This window comes from Perissodus microlepis, chromosome 6 (genome assembly GCF_051167445.1).
Source record: "Perissodus microlepis isolate ML-2025 ecotype Zambia chromosome 6, ASM5116744v1, whole genome shotgun sequence".
Taxonomy (NCBI): domain Eukaryota; kingdom Metazoa; phylum Chordata; class Actinopteri; order Cichliformes; family Cichlidae; genus Perissodus; species Perissodus microlepis.
The window spans coordinates 954,074-970,351 of record NC_140466.1 but is presented as its reverse complement, the minus strand read 5'-3'; the positions used below and the strand labels follow the sequence as shown (position 1 = coordinate 970,351).

The window sequence follows — 16,278 nt, the reverse complement described above, 5'->3', positions numbered from 1 at the left end:
AGCATTTTGGTTTTCCAATATATTAGTAATTGTCAGTGACGTTTATATTAATCAGGCTGAACTTTAATCATACTTTAGATCAAACGGTTTTACTTGTTGTTTCATTTGTGCTTTGCTTTGGGGAAGTTGTTTGTTTCCTGATCTTTTCCTGTCTTCTCTTATCAGACCTAATTCTACAAGACATGCTGTGGAAGTAAACAACAACGGTTTGGTCTGCATTTATTCAAAGATCATATCCCACAGACTCAGTTTAGAGGGTCTACACTGTATATAGTGAAGTCTGCAAGTTTTTGAACAGTGCAGTTTGTTTTGTGCCCAAATCATTTTGCAGATCATCAGAATGATGGTTGGCTATGCAAACATGGCCAATAATGACAGTTATTGGCCATGTTTGCATTGCCCTTTTTTAAAATGTACTTTCATGACATTATTGTGTGTCGGGTGGTGGTCGGGGCTATCCAGACTGACAAGTGGGACGTTGAATGTCACCTCTCTGATGGAGAGGGAGCCTGAGATTGTGGATTTTTCTTTTAATCATATTTGCATACAGTGTTGTATTAATATAAGTGTTGACCAAACAGCTAAAATGAGAGAAACAGATTCCACATAAAGACATGAACACAAAGCGTCACGATCTGTAAGATGTCGGCTTTCTTTCAGCATCTTCCCTTCGTGTTTGCTTCTTGGCGAAGAAGAAAAGGCCTTTCACAGATTCTAAACTGAAATACTGCATGCTGGCCGTTGTGGATGCGGTGAAAAGTGATGAAAAAATTAAAGTGACACCTGCTATTAAAAACGTACCCCTGTAGGACAGTTCAAATATTCGTAGAGTTGAAGTTCTGGCGTCAGACGAGTTTGAAATGCTGTTAGATGAGCTGAAGAAAACTGATGTAATGTCTATAGCAGGAGATCACAGACAGAACTGATAATGCACAGTTGTGCGTACATGTCCGTTTTTTGGATGGGAAACTGCTCGGCTTACTACCATTAGAGGGACACACAGCTGGCGAAATAATGTTTGAGAAGATTTCAGCTCTTTTTGAAGAAAATGGTCTGGATATGAAGCGTGTCTGTATACTTGTGACAGATGGGGCTCCACCCATGGCAGGAAAAGTGAGTGTTCAGCGAAATATTTATTTTAATTTGAAAGGGAATTATCAAAATGTTTATTATTATTATTTCAAATGTGCAAAAAATAGTTTAGTTATAGCTCCCTTTTTAAATGGACCTTTTGGTGTGCATTTGTGAGAGGTCACCAGATTTACAGGGGAAAGGAATAAAAAAAAAAAATTACTTGTTTTTCAATATAGTTGTGTGGGTTTGAAGTTGATCATGATCTGCTGCTTACTGGCTTTAAAAAAAACAAAAAAACAAAAACACACACACACACACGGCCCAGATAAATTCCTCGGTTTGAAAATCTGGCCCAACTAACTTCGTAGTTGAATAGCCATGCCTTAAACAGTGACCTGCAAACATACAGATGACTTCTGTTTGTGACCTTTCACCCTCTTATTTGAGCCAAGATCAGCCACCAGAATCATTACATCGGTTACAGCTTCAATTCAGTTTATATGCTGCTTTACTTCGTTATTTCTCATTAACAGTCTGCACTTCTGTTTCTGATCTTCTGCAGAGCTCCTGTCCGTCATGTTGCTCTCCTGGTACAGTGATGCTGCCCTCTGCTGGACACAGTGGAACCACATCAAGCTCTAAGACTGAAATTCTAACCAGTTCCTGGTGTTAACAGGAAACAAACCGTTCATTATAAAGATTAAAGTATCAAATATTCACAGTGAGAAGGTGAAACAATTCATGTGGTGCTGAGAGTCCAGGTGTCTCCATCCACAAGCAGAAATCAACCATCAGCATTCACTAACATCAAAATATTTATTGGATGAACACGATTAAAATCCATCTCGTCCAATCAGCATGTAGAACAAAAATTACAATATATACACTCTTTTGTATTTACAGCAGCTGGAGGCGAGCAGCCTGTAACGGGAATAAAACCTGAAGCAGGACGAGCTTCATCGTCCAAACATCTCCTGCGAGGCGTAGGTCATGTAGAGGAAGCCGTCCTCATCCTGGTGCTGTTTGTACACCTGAGCCATGGTGAGCGACAGGCTGGCCAGCCCGCTGTTGTTGATGAGCAGGTAGAAGGCCTGGCTGGGCAGCAGCGCCATGCGGTTCCTGAGGGGAGGGAGCCAGAAGGAGCCACCGTTAATGAGAGTCAGCCTGCAGGCTGTTAGCTGCATCAGCACAACAGTGAAGCCAGCACAGCTGTTCAGTGAGGCGAGCACGCGTCAGCCATGTGCAGATTCCATCTATGATTCGAGCATTTCAAGCATTCGTGCTCACACGGGGGGGGGGGGGGGGGGGGGACTCAGCGAGGGCAGAGTTTAAAGTGAAGCCTGTACAGGTATTCATCTGTCAGAGCCAAGATTATACAAAAGCTCCATTTGTCAGACTGAGGAGCAAGTGTATGATGAGCGACTGCAGCTGGAAGCACCGGCTTCAGTAAAGATACGATCTTGTACAACAAAACATGAGATGATCCAAAACATTTGCCCCTAAAGCCACAACTTTGACCCTCTGATCAGACTCCAAGCAGAGCCCAAAACTGTCATTCACTCACAACAAGATTTGCTTCAGCTTCTATATTCATACTCAGAGGGGGAATCATCCAACCGTTAGATGATCCAATTGCTCTTTCCCTTGAGGTTTGATATCCAGGCCTCGTTTCTGACAATCAGGACAAGTCACTAAAGCCAAATCAGCCCATCAGTGAGCCTGAGCATGTGGAGCTGGTGTGCAGCTTTCTCAGGAAACTCCTAAAGAAATTTATCGACACCCAGACAAGCAGACGTTACAGTCAGTGGGCACGATTGTGGGGCAGCGAGGCTGAGACACCAAACCTTTGTGTTCTTAAAATAAAACTACAATACGCGTCTTTATGTTCACATGATTACAACTACCGAAAACTCGATGTTCCAAACGCAACTCAGGTTCTGTGAGTAGACCGAGCTCCTCGATTGGCTTGAGCAGCCAGCCTGTGCGCTCTCTGCTCGAGTCAGATCACTGAGTGATAAAGACTCTCGCAGACTTTACAGAAGTTTAAGGTTTGACAGACATGGATTAACTGTTAAGACACATCCTGTCACTTCATGTTTACACAGCAGCTTCCTCAGGCCATCATGGCCGTCACAGATCCTGCTGTGTAAGCATAAACAACAACAAAGGGGTCAATAAAAGTGAAAGAGCAAAAGACTCCAAGTCAGGGGTGTCCAACTCCAGGCCTCGAGGGCCGGTGTCCTGCAGGTTTTAGATCTCACCCTGGGTCAACACCTGAATCACATGAGTTCATTACCAGGCCTCTGGAGAACTTCAAGACATGATGAGGTCATTTAGCCATTAAATCAGCTGTGATGGATCAAGGACACATCTAAAACCTGCAGGACACCGGCCCTCGAGGCCTGGAGTTTAACACCTGTGCTCTAAGTGAAACGTCTATCTGCCGTTCAGACAACACGGGGGGAACAAGACTCTGGAATAAAAGCTTCTCATTTTTAAAATAAACATTAACTGATGAATTCACCAGGAAAACATTTCTCCTCAGTGTAGAACTGAGGCGTGGGTATTGTTGAGCTCAGAGTTCGTGTTAAAGGACTCCAGCATGTGTTCAGTGAAGCTTGCAGGTACCGGTACCTGATGATGGCGACGAACTGCGTCATGGTGAGCTCGTGCGGAACCAGAAACTTGGTTTTGTCCAGCGGAGGCAGATACTTTTCCTTGTCGTACCTCTCGATGATGACCTGCAAGGCGCAGTGAGTGGGTGAGAACATAAAACACACCTGCTCGGACTCCGCGTGAGCCCCACCGCGCGCTTACCGGGACCTTGTTGGGGAACTTGGCCCTGATGCCCGCCACTTCCCGTTTCCTCGTTGCTGTGGACAGAAGAGAGACAGTGAGTTTGCGGGACATCAGTGTTCCTGCTGCTCGCGGCGGTGCCGGTTACCTAAACTCTTCCTCAGCTTGAACGGTTTGCTGTGCGGCTGACTTTTCTCGCGCGGAGCCATGGTACGTGATGTAGAGCCGGGTCCACATGAGCGAAGCAGCGAGCGCGAGTTAAATAGAGGCTGCAGCGCATCAGCTGATTAGCACATGGCAGCATGAGCGCGTGAATGTGCGGATTTAATTAGGTTAGAGTGCGGAGCAGGGCCGGCCCCAGCAGCTTTTAGACCCAAGGGCAGCAGACAGCCCCCTCCACCCCTCATCCTGGTTATTAAACAGGATTATTGATAATGTGCCTTTGAGAAAATTTAGAAAATGTTTAATATTTTTCTTTAAGGACGGAATTTGTTCAACACAGTTACCACATGTTTTTGTCTTGTGGAGTTGTTACTCCTCCACATTGAAAGGAGCTGGCTGAGGTGCCATAGGTGGTTCGGCATCTGCCTCAGATGCCTCTTGGGTTAGATCGTTAAACTGCCATCGCAGAGAGCCACAGCCAGAGAAGCAGATGGATGGATGGACAGATAGAGGTATGGATGGATCATTTAAAAACTTGAAATTTAATTACATCAGATATTTAGAAGACAGAGTTCTTAACAACTCATGACCTCTACAATGTAACCTTGACGACACAGTTGGGGGGGATAACCACACAGTGAACCTCCTGAGGTTGAGACTTTTCTTTGCAGGAGTCCTGGGCAGAGAATCAAGCAAGGGGAGAATACTCCATGGAAGGGAACCAAGGCTGCCTTCAGCCACTGTGCTCTATAGGCGACTAGTCTTTAAAATTAGCTGCTGTAACAACCAGCTTTTAGGAAAAATAATGTGTTTCTTTTCCTCTTCAGCATCATCCGGGTACATAAACCTGAACCAGATCAAGGTAAGTCATAGCAAACTGACTACGTAACAGGCGCTCTTCTTCACTTGGACCTTCCTCTGCCAATCACCTGTCACCAGCCAACCATGCAGGAACATTCAGGGCAGGGCAGTTTGAATTTCTAGAATTGTTTCACATCGACTGTTGGAGAAAAAAATGAATTACTGACCGTAAAAGAACACTCATGATTCTAACTGATCACTGATGACCAATGTATAGTTTTTGTGCTGTTTTCCAACCTATTTTGCTGTTATTGGCTCTTTGTATTCTTCTTCTTCTTCTTCTTCTTCTTCTTCTTCTTCTTCTTCTTATTATTATTATTATTATTATTATTATTATTATTATTATTATTATTATTATTATTATTATTATTATCATCTTTGTCGTTTGAGTCTATTTATATTGGGCCGGTCTAAAGTTAACAGCAGTTTATGAATGGAGGATGCTTACTATTTAAATTGATATTGAAATCAACAGGAAAATAATAAATACATTCAATACATTCAAACATAGAATTCAGATCTGTTTATTTCTTTTTTTACTTAATGTTTATTTTAATAAATAAAACAACAATAACAATAATAAGAGAGCTTCAGCTATTATATTTTGAAAATCCGGACAGGATGTGGTTGTTGCGTTCGTTCCGGCAGCTCGACTCTCCGCCGCTTTGACAGCTGGCTCGAGCAGGAGTTGTTCGGTTGATGGACCGCATTTTCCTGCGGAGGATATTTCACTGAAGCGGGAGTCAGCACCGGACTGAAGCCGCCCCGCATCGCTCACGGTCCGGCCATGGATGAGCAGGCGGGCCCCGGTGTCTTCTTCAACACCAGCGGCAGCTCGGGCTTACCCGGCGCGGGGAACGTTAAAGCTCCGCAGCCCGGGGACGGCGGCGGAGAGGCGGCCCGGGCTCAGTACAGCATCCCGGGGATTTTACACTTTCTCCAGCATGAGTGGGCCCGCTTCGAGGTGGAGAGGGCCCAGTGGGAGGTGGAGCGGGCCGAGCTGCAGGTAAGCAGCCTCTCGGTCGCAGGGGGTTTCATTGTTTAGGTTGCTAGCAGAACGGAGAGGCGCTGTACCGAAGTCCATTGGAGAATATGGAAATTGTTCTTAAAATCGATTATCGGTGAATACATCGTCAGAGTAAAGTAAAAGTTGTAGTTTACGTTGATAGAAAGTGTTTTTCGCTTAATTCGGCATAGGTTTAAGCCAGTAAAATTTATGTTTTTGTGTAATGTTTTTAACTTTTTGGAGGCTAGGTGCAGTTTGCATGTGCCTTGTCGCGCACGGGGCTCAGTACGCAGAATGACGCACATTCATTAAGTAACATAATGTTATGTGTTTGTAAGCGCGTCTTCTCTAATCGTGTTATCGCCGAATTCACGCTCCGATTCCAGTGTTTCTAGATGCGGTGCTCGGTACTGGTTTTACTGTTCGTTTCCCAATGTCAAGCGGGATGTGCGAGAATTGCGTAATATTTAAATGGCAGTTTCGCCTTATGCTGTGTTCGCTGCGCTCTCTGCTAAGCAGGCTAGCTGCGGGTGACATTTCAGTCATTCCAGCCGGCTCTGTGTGGGTGTGAGCAGCTACCTGTCATGCAAGCTTACGTGTGTACTAAAAGTCCGCAGCCAGGTCACCTGAGACGTGCCAGGTTTACCTGAGCGGGGCAAACGTGCACGTAGAGCCGTGCTTGCTTTTGTTTGTGGGTTGTTGTTTTTTGGTTGGTTACCGGAATCGGTTAGTTTCCCAAACCGCCCCAGGAGGGCTTTGTCCCACAAAGATCAGTGTGTGTGTTCAGTTAAACGTGTCCGATAATGGATGCATACCGATAATGGGCGCGTGCACGCTGCGTGATCCCGTCCAGTCACGAAACGTTTGTGTGCAGATTTAAAAGCTGTAACCTTAAACCGAGACCCTGCCGGTGTTTTCCTTTCAGTGTGGAGCAGAGCCTCCGTGGGACAGCATGCAGGGCTCTTTATCCTGCTTTAAAAGAGGGAGGTCTGCATACGTACAGTCAGAGGTCATGTTCAAAAATGAATTCAACATATCTGCAGTGGCAAAGTGAGTCAAAGCATTTCAAGGGCAACAAAACCATTTTCACTTTAAAATGTTCAGTAGTGTCCGTGCTGCAGGAGTTTTTGGTGCTCTCGGAGTTGAAGAGCAGAGAGTCGGGTGAAGTGCTGCCTTACCGTAAATCAGCACTTCACTTTCAGCTGATGTAATGTCCAAAACAGAACATCATAGCGCTGCTTTCTGATGACAGATTTAGTTTATTTTGACAATTTAAACACAAATAAAACAAACATCCCTTTCAATTAAAGTTTGAGCCACTTAGCGACAGGCGGCAGATTATTGGTGTCCACTGCCTCTTCAGTTTGTTATCCTGTGGAAAATAAAATGGCTCATATACCTCCCATTATTCCGGATCACTGACACTAAACATGTTTTTAATAACAGACAAATGTAGCCTGAGACGCTCAGCTCTTTGCTTGTTTCTGAGAGGCATCCTACAAAACCAGTTGGGTTAGCGTCATTAGCACAGTCCTTCTTTTCACTCAGTCAAGGGTGAAGTTTTGAATCCAGACTCAGAGGTGTCCTCCGCTCCCTGTAGGACCAGCGAGGTCAGAGCTGTGTCTGCAGACGTGGAGGTGAAAAGAAGCCTCCTGTTGGTCTTCCTGTTTTCACTGCTCACAGATCAGATCCAACAATCGTAACGGCGCCTCGGCCGCCTCCCAGCGAGTGCCTCGTGTGTCTTGGGTCAGTCCCACCTGTCCTCGCTGAGCACCGTCATGGTCACAGTGCTGAATGATATCAGGGCCCACCTTCATGCAAAGTATAAATTTGAAAGAAATGAATCGTTGATGCAACGACCCAGCGTGTAGCCCCTTCTGTAGGAGGGATAACCTGCAGTGATGTTTCCTGCGTGACCTCATCAATCTGTCTCATCCCTGTGGAGGATGGACAGACGGCCTCACGCTGACTCTACGTTACGTTGTAGAGGAGCTCGTGGTCGTTTGACTGTAAGCGCCGATCTGCTACTTGGCCTCTGTGGAAACCTGTTTACATGATTGTGTGCTCACCTTGGTATTTTTGGTTGTAATTTATGTTTACCGTAATGGACGCACAAGTAGTAGAAGAAGAACGCATCTCTAACTTTTGTTCTGTTGGAGTAAAGTTTTCATTTCCTCTTTCTGGGGTGAATTCCTCGGTGCAGGAGCGACTCTGATGCTTCTGCTGAAGTAACAAACGCCAAAACGATCGATGCGATCATATTTAATGGCTGAATTCTCTTCGTTTGCACTTCCAGCAGATGTTTTGTTGCAGCGTTATAAAGTCAGAGTGTCTTGCTCCCTGCTGCGCATGTGTGGTGCAGGTGAGCGTTTCCTCCTGTGAAGGATGCCGGGCAGTGAGTCAGACGATCTCACGGCGCGTGGGACGCTTCACGCTCATGTCTTACATAAGCTCGAGTCATCGTCGGCCGAGCTTCGCTGACAGCCGGCCTGTAAAGGAATCACTTCCTGTGTGGCGGCTCAGCTGGTGCACCATTTAGCACCCCCCCCCCCAGCCCAATCAGATAGCAGGCGTCTCTTTGTGTCTCTCAGCTGTCTGAGTGGCTTTGATGATAAAGAAGTCTGTCACACCGCCGCTCTCCACCCCCGTCTAATTTGTCATTTTCCTTCCCATTGACCTGGAGGGGTTGGAGGGGGGTGACGATTGGAGCGGGACGGCGCTGGCTGGCCGACGAGGCCAGAGACCAATTTGAGCCGTAAATCCATCTGTTCTGCTGCAGACGGGCTGCATGTCATCACGGGCTGAGACGGAGCGTGAGTGTCACTTCCTCTGAGGTAATCCTCCGCAGGGGAGAGGAAGCTGGCACACAAGAACAGGAGAGATTACTCACAGTCTATTGTCCACAAACAAAGAGACAGGGCTGGAAGCTCTGAGCGACCAAGTCTGATTCCCCGTTTCTCGTGTGCGAGTTCACGGCACCAGTAAAGACCAGTTAGGCAGGAGCGGTCATCAAAGACTGCGTCTGCAAACACCGTCCAGAGGTCTGTTTCAGGACAGCTAGCAGCCACCTGTCAGTCAGAGAGGCCACGCCCCCTCTAGCAGCCACCTGTCAGTCAGAGAGGCCACGCCCCCTCTAGCAGCCACCTGTCAGTCAGAGAGGCCCCCTCTAGCAGCCACCTGTCAGTCAGAGAGGCCACGCCCCCTCTAGCAGCCACCTGTCAGTCAGAGAGGCCACGCCCCCTCTAGCAGCCACCTGTCAGTCAGAGAGGCCCCCTCTAACAGCCACCTGTCAGTCAGAGAGGCCACGCCCCCTCTAACAGCCACCTGTCAGTCAGCGAGGCCACGCCCCCTCTAACAGCCACCTGTCAGTCAGAGAGGCCACGCCCCCTCTAGCAGCCACCTGTCAGTCAGAGAGGGCCCCCTCTAGCAGCCACCTGTCAGTCAGAGAGGCCACGCCCCCTCTAGCAGCCACCTGTCAGTCAGAGAGGCCCCCTCTAGCAGCCACCTGTCAGTCAGAGAGGCCCCCTCTAGCAGCCACCTGTCAGTCAGAGGCCACGCCCCCTCTAGCAGCCACCTGTCAGTCAGAGAGGCCACGCCCCCTCTAGCAGCCACCTGTCAGTCAGAGAGGCCACGCCCCCTCTAACAGCCACCTGTCAGTCAGAGAGGCCCCCTCTAACAGCCACCTGTCAGTCAGAGAGGCCACGCCCCCTCTAGCAGCCACCTGTCAGTCAGAGAGGCCACGCCCCCTCTAGCAGCCACCTGTCAGTCAGAGAGGCCACGCCCCCTCTAGCAGCCACCTGTCAGTCAGAGAGGCCACGCCCCCTCTAGCAGCCACCTGTCAGTCAGAGAGATCACATTTGATTCCTTTAGCCTGAAAACTTCGTAAAATCTTTAAAAAGTTCCGGTTAAGCAGTTCACAGATCAACGAGCTCGTCTCAGATGTTTTCAGGTGCAGCCAAAACCTGGAGTGAACGTTTTCTTCGTTCCTCCGAATGAAGCTCAGCTTCATCCCACTGACAGGAAACAGGAAGTTGTTTTTTCCTTTGTTTTTTTTAAACTCCAGGTCGTCTCTGTCAGAAATATTCGAACCAATCTTGTGATGTTACCGGCAGCCAGTTTTATTCTTCCCTCTGTGCTGTTTTATAAAAATGTCTTACCAGGACCCTAGATCAGGGGAGACCACGGGAATTCTGGGTAATTGTGCAGCTGACGGCCTGTGTGGACGTTACTGTTGCTCGATTACACCTTCAGATAAAATAAAAAGGTTTTTTTTAGTTCCTGGATGCCCACGTCAGAGCTGTGACACGGAGAAGAAGTCATGCGTGAGCAGGGGAAAGTTTGCCGCTCGGCTTCCTTCCTGTCCGGCCTCCTCTATTTAAAGGAAAAGTCTGTCTGCCCGGCCGGCACACGAGCGGTCACACTGTGGCTGATCCTTTATTATCTCACAGACAGAATAATCAGCATGGAGTCCACCTCCGAGTGTTAGACGCAGTATTTTAGGAGCTTGAACAGCTGGATGTTTTGCGTCACCAGTGTGGACGCAGTCAGCCTGCTTTATCTGCTGCTGCCTCCAACAAAACCAAGATGCGCTTCTTCAGAGAGCGTTGGTGAACCTGCAGCCTGCTGTGCAGTAACGTGCTGTAATGTAGACGTGTGAAGGTTCAAAAACACTGATTTATTCAGCCGACTGTACTCAGACTTATTAACAGGTGGTAGAGCTGTAACTGTGATCTGAGCTGACGGCAGCATTATTCTGGATGAGACAGCAGCAGGTGAAGTTTAACTCTTCATGTTGAGACTTGATTCTGCTTCAAAGTGAACAATCGGGGCAGAAAGAAATCTTGTATTTGTAACAAATAATATTAAAGCTGAGGCCGAGGGATGGGCTGCACAGCTAACGAGTTCTGAAATCAACACGACTGAAAAGTATTCATAATCGTTGCTGCGTGCACGAATCACAACGAACGACAGACGACAAAACAAACAGACGTCTGGCACAGCAGGAGGGAAAGAGCGTGTCGCTCCACACGGACCATCCTCAGCAGCAACACGGCACCTGCCAACAAGCTGCAGCATGATGAACGCATGAGGGCCAAGAGCAACAGCGCAGTGCTTGGTAACTCCATCCATCCGTCGTCGGGTTATGGTGGCAGCAAGCAGGTATCCCGGTCGTGCTGTCCGGTTTTCCTGACGGATCCCGAGACTTTCCCAATTCTGGAGTCTCTTCCTGCTCTTCCCCAAACTTGTTCTCCACCTTTTCGTTACTTGTAAATAGAGATGACACAATACCACTTTTTTATGCCTGACACCGATAATATGGAAATCTGCAGATTATAGTTCATTTTTTAATCAATAACACAATTTTTTTAATATCTTGCTGCATTTTGTATGAGTTCATACTCAAGTTTAAAAAAACAAACAAAACTAAAGCTACTCTGTTATACCTGTATGCAAAAAATACACTGCACCCCAAATATTTCATAATTCAGCAAAACTGATCAATCTAAGAAACTTAAACCTGCAGCATCCTCCCTATTCTGGAGTTTTAAAGAGCACTTAGGTTGTTTAGTATTTCCACTAACTAATAGGGCCGCCAGCTCCCAGCAAAAAAAAAAAAGGGAACCACCCCCACCCTCCGCCTTGTGATGCTTAATCGACGTAATCAACTGTAATTTAATGTATGTGTTTAAAATAAAATGCACGGAAATCAATTATTTTTCCACAATAATTAAATAGATTCAACATCTTTCTTCAACAGAACTGCAGACGGCACAGATGGTTCCCAAAGGAAAAAGTACTATAGCTTAGTAGGTTATATTAGACTTAACAGTTACTATATACAGTGATGGACTTCTATACATTTTACATCAGATTAAAACTTTGGGTGTAAGATTCAGATAATTATTTATTAAAAGCTAGATATTTTAAATGAGAATAAGAAAGAAAAGTATGTCTTTGTGCCCCCTTTTCCCTGTTCATGCCCTATCGGCCCCCCTGGCTAAACTTTGCTAGATCCGCCCCTGCACAGTTACCAGCCGTCAGCTGTAGAAAAAGATCCTGGTGTAGAAAGTAATATTAAATAAATTCTAACTACAGCTTATCAAGCTTAAACGTGCTGCTGTTGTTCAGCCGCTGGTTTCCTCTTTCTGGTGCGAAGTGGGCCAAAAACAAAGAAGAGAGAAAAGCCGATCAGCTGATCATTGATCAGTTTCATGATTGAAGTAGCAACAGGAGAGAGAGAGAGGCAGTCGCTCCATATATCGGTTGTTAAGCTCAACGCTAAAATGCTTTACAAACATTCAGAGATGAACTTACACACTTGCTTTACTTCTCTCTGGGAAAACTTCCTCGGAGATGAAATGCTGGTTTGGTAGCGAGGCTACAAACACACACAGCCGCTCTATCACGTGACGTGTACTGCTCCGACGTGCTACAGTTATGAGCCGAGTTACGCCGCGTCGTAGTTTTGTGAGGTGCTTTTGTGATGGATCAATTACATTTTTTATTTCTCTCCGATATCCGATCCAGTAATTTAGGTCAGTATCGGACCGATACGATACGTAATATCGGATCGGTCCGTCTCTACTTGTAAACAGAGATGGGCAGTAATGCATTACTATAATCCGATTACTTTTTTCAAGTAACGAGTAAAGTAAGGGATTACTATTGCAAAGAAGTAATTAGATTACTGTTACTTTCCTGTAAGCACGCTGCGTTACCAATCCGTGATTTTGATTGTAAGAGTGTCTCATGACAATGACATCTGAGCGCGTGCAGATCAATGGATAACATGGAGTGATGGCGAGCGTACGACCATGCAGCGTTTAAAGCGTGGATGTACTCGCATTACTTTGAGTTTGATTCTGTAAAAAAGTGACACAAACATCAGCGTCCGCTGTGCACTCTGCGTGGGAGGAAAACTTCTTTCTACAGCGAAACATGAAACTTCAAATCTGAGCGAGCAGCGAGCACGCTGCCACGGGAACGGGACACTCACAGAGCTCTGATTGGCCTGACGGTTTTGCTCACTTGATAAAAACTAATCAAAGCTGCACACACGGTGGGAAGGTTCGTCAGCCAGAGCAGCATCTCTCTGCTTTGTGTCTAAATAATGCAGCATGAGAAGAAGAGCAGCTAAGTGTGTTATGTAACGGCGAGCCGGACCGTCCTCTGCCTTTAGCGCAGATGAGCTTCGACAACAACACTTCCTCCGTCTCTTTGTGCGACAACAAAAACGCTCCCGGCCTGGATTCCTGCAGCTCAGTGCGTTCGTGTGAAGCTGCCGTATGAGGAATGGCATGCACACCTGCTTGTTTTGCGGGCGTTGGCGAATGTCGGCCCAAGCCACGCCTCAGTGCTGTAACCAGGCTTTGTTTAAACGGGCCTTTAGCCAAAATCTCTGCTGACAGGAGCGCCCTCAGCCTGACATGCTTACAGCACCAGACACACTGTTTGGGAAGTCTGAAGTAGGAATCATCTGATCAGATCACAGAGGGTCAGAGGTCAGATAAACTGGAGCCTTCTCGTGATGCGTTTGGGTGTTGCTGGGATATTTCGACTTCTCTCCACTGAGACAGGGAAATGAGTTCGGTGTGATAACACAGTGAACTGCACTGATTCCAACTTCAGCTGCAGTGGAAGAGTCGGTTTAGCTCAGGAAGCAGCTGTCACAATAAGATCTGTGCAGGTCTCCGAATACTAAAAAAGAGGAGCTGCAGGGCTTTGTTTCCTCCTCTGGCACAGGAGACACTGGAGCATCCTTTATGACAGAAGAGGAGATGAATGACACCAAAGAAAATGATGTTAAACAGCAATGGGGGTATGACAGGTTGCCAAGCAACACATATTATTTACATACGTTTTGACATGATGGCTGCTGCAACATGAGGCAGAGCGAGCTCGCCGTGATTGTTAGATAAAAACACGAGGAGCGTCATTACTGCAGGGCTCAGCGGGTCAGGGATGGAGATCCGAGCGGGTCGATGGCGAGGGAGCGTCGCTGAACCGAGAGGAGCAAATAAAGCGAAAACCGGAGCAGCCAGAACGACGGGCTTCAGGCCTCAGGAGGAGTGTGCATGGTGCAATAAACCTTCGCTGTTGCTCTTTCTGTGTTAGAGACGGTGCTGCAGGAGAGGAACTCAAACTAGCCTTAACTCACATTTGATTTTGGAAATCTTCAAAAACAAAAAAAGATGAAATTGTGAGAGCGGGATCATGCAGATCATGCGGGGTCATGCGGATCATGCGGATCATGCGGGGTCATGCGGGTCATGCGGATCATGCGGGGTCATGCGGGTCATGCGGATCATGCGGATCATGCGGGGTCATGCGGGTCATGCAGATCATGCGGGTCATGCGGGGTATGCGGGATCATGCGGGTCATGCGGATCATGCGGGATCATGCGGGGTATGCGGGATCATGCAGGTCATCCGGGTCATGCGGGATCATGCAGGTCATGCGGATCATGTGGGTCATGCGGATCATGCGGGTCATGCGGATCATCCGGGTCATGCGGGGTATGCGGGATCATGCAGGTCATGCGGATCATGCGGGTCATGCAGGTCATGCGGGTCATGCGGGTCATGCGGATCATGCGGGATCATGCGGGATCATGCGGGGTATGCGGGATCATGCAGGTCATCCGGGTCATGCGGGATCATGCAGGTCATGCGGATCATGCGGGTCATGCGGGTCATGCGGATCATGCGGGTCATGCGGATCATCCGGGTCATGCGGATCATCCGGGTCATGCGGGGTATGCGGGATCATGCAGGTCATGCGGATCATGCGGGTCATGCGGGTCATGCGGATCATGCGGGTCATGCGGATCATCCGGGTCATGCGGATCATCCGGGTCATGCGGGATCATGCAGGTCATGCGGATCATGCGGGTCATGCGGATCATGCGGGGTATGCGGGATCATGCGGGATCATGCGGGTCATGCGGGTCATGCGGGTCATGCGGGTGTGTTAGCCGATTCCCAGATTCCACAAAGGAAAGTTTGTGTTTCCTAATGAAGGACAACAGAAACTAGAACAGACGGGGAGCTGCTCGGCGTTCTCGCTCTAGATGTTCAGACGCTCTCCTCCCTCTTTGTTCTGCTCAGCCTTCCTCCGCCTCCTCCTCTTCGAGGGTTTATGTTGTTCTAATTAAAGTCTGGTCGGCTCCAGAGCGGCACGTCTGCGGTTGACGTTCCCTGAGGGAAAGCGGCGAGTGGGCTTCATCACAGCGTTTTTCCCGCCCCCCCACCCACCCCCCCCGCCTCGCTTTCTGCCTCTTGCTAGATCTCGTCTCCTCTGGCATCATATCAGAGATCTTCTTCCCGTCTTCATCCGTCTCATTTATTCCCCCCACTCTTCTCCTCCCAGCTTCCATCCAGCTCCTCGCCTCCTTTGTAAAATCACTCGTGGAGTTTGGTGTTATGGCGATGATGCCAGCGGCGTGGGCTGCTCCAGTTTGCCGCAAATCTTTGTGCAAAACAGAAATGAGACGACAGGAAGATCATTACAGGAAATGAAGGAGGGTTGGACTGACAACAGGAGCAGGCTTTGCTTTCCCCGCCTCCCCGTGTCCTCCCGGCCCGGTGTCGGCTACAAACATCTGAATGTTTCCAGTCTGTGTTTCAGAAACGTAGCTGAGTCTCTTCTGTTAGCGCAGCACAGTAAAGACTGGATATCTGGACGTGGCGTTTTCAGCGGCAGAAACGTTTCAGCCCTGAGGTGATGGTAACGCGGGGAGGGTTTATGGAAGCGCACGTCTGTAAAGGAAAGAGCTGCGGTTGATTGTAGTGTGAGGTGGGACTAAATGAGAGCTTCTGGGCTAGAACGCACGCGCTTTTTTATTGGCTGCTTACAGCATCATCATCATCCACACTTTTCTTTGCTCTGACCCAGGAATCCCCCCCCCCCCCTCACTCAGCAGCTTTCCTCTCCTCCACCCTCCCTCCTCGTCTCCTGGAGGAATAATCCTCTCATTGCTCCAGATTTAAGCGGAGGGAAATCCCCCTCGTCCCCAGTCCCAGAACGCTGTGTTTGCTTAATGCCCCTGCAGCGAGGGAGGAGGGCTGAGAGTCATTCAGTCGGCGTGTTTGAGCCGCTGCTGATGGAGGTCAAACGGGGCCACAGAGTGTCGATAGCTGTGTGACCTGTCTGTCACACGGAGGCTGAAAACTCGATTCTTGCAGCTCACATTCTCTCTGCGGCAAATCCAAAACCAGTTTTCAGATGGATTTCAATCTCTCGCTCTGCTTTTGCTTCCAAGAACGTAACCGAGGAAATGCAGGGACCGCCCTCGCCGTCGGCTGTTTTTGGCTCAGTGTTCGCCGCCTGATACACAAACTGTTTGTCTCTGTACATCATTTCAGCCTTCGTGACACCT

General features: G+C 48.1%; 2 protein-coding genes across 2 annotated transcripts in view; one reads left to right on the top strand and one right to left on the bottom strand.

Annotated features, from left to right (window-relative positions):
* Positions 1–1,870: 1,870 nt before the first annotated feature.
* Positions 1,871–4,158, bottom strand: map1lc3c (microtubule-associated protein 1 light chain 3 gamma). The gene is made up of 4 exons (XM_084929880.1): positions 4,019–4,158; positions 3,892–3,947; positions 3,709–3,815; positions 1,871–2,193 (listed from the first exon to the last, which is right to left on the bottom strand). Exons 1-4 carry the CDS (start codon positions 4,077–4,079, stop codon positions 2,031–2,033), a joined length of 387 nt encoding a protein of 128 aa, XP_084786006.1. The 5' UTR covers positions 4,080–4,158; the 3' UTR covers positions 1,871–2,030.
* Positions 4,159–5,512: 1,354 nt separating this feature from the next.
* LOC146384745 (striatin-like) overlaps positions 5,513–16,278 on the top strand; it is a 31,175-nt gene continuing 20,409 nt past the window's right edge. The window contains exon 1 of the mRNA XM_084929797.1: positions 5,513–5,899. Within this exon, the coding sequence (XP_084785923.1) occupies positions 5,681–5,899 (219 nt within the window). The 5' untranslated portion in view covers positions 5,513–5,680. The remainder of the gene's footprint in view (positions 5,900–16,278) is intronic.

What these genes read in the sequence shown, in the direction of transcription:
- map1lc3c (XM_084929880.1), bottom strand. Translation starts at nt 4,079, where the DNA reads ATGGCTCCGCGCGAGAAAAGTCAGCCGCACAGCAAACCGTTCAAGCTG. An exon ending in CAAGCTGAGGAAGAGTTTAG is followed by an intron (nt 3,948 to 4,018) that starts GTAACCGGCACC and finishes TTCTGTCCACAG; the next exon opens with CAACGAGGAAACGGGAAGTG. An exon ending in AGTTCCCCAACAAGGTCCCG is followed by an intron (nt 3,816 to 3,891) that starts GTAAGCGCGCGG and finishes TGCGCCTTGCAG; the next exon opens with GTCATCATCGAGAGGTACGA.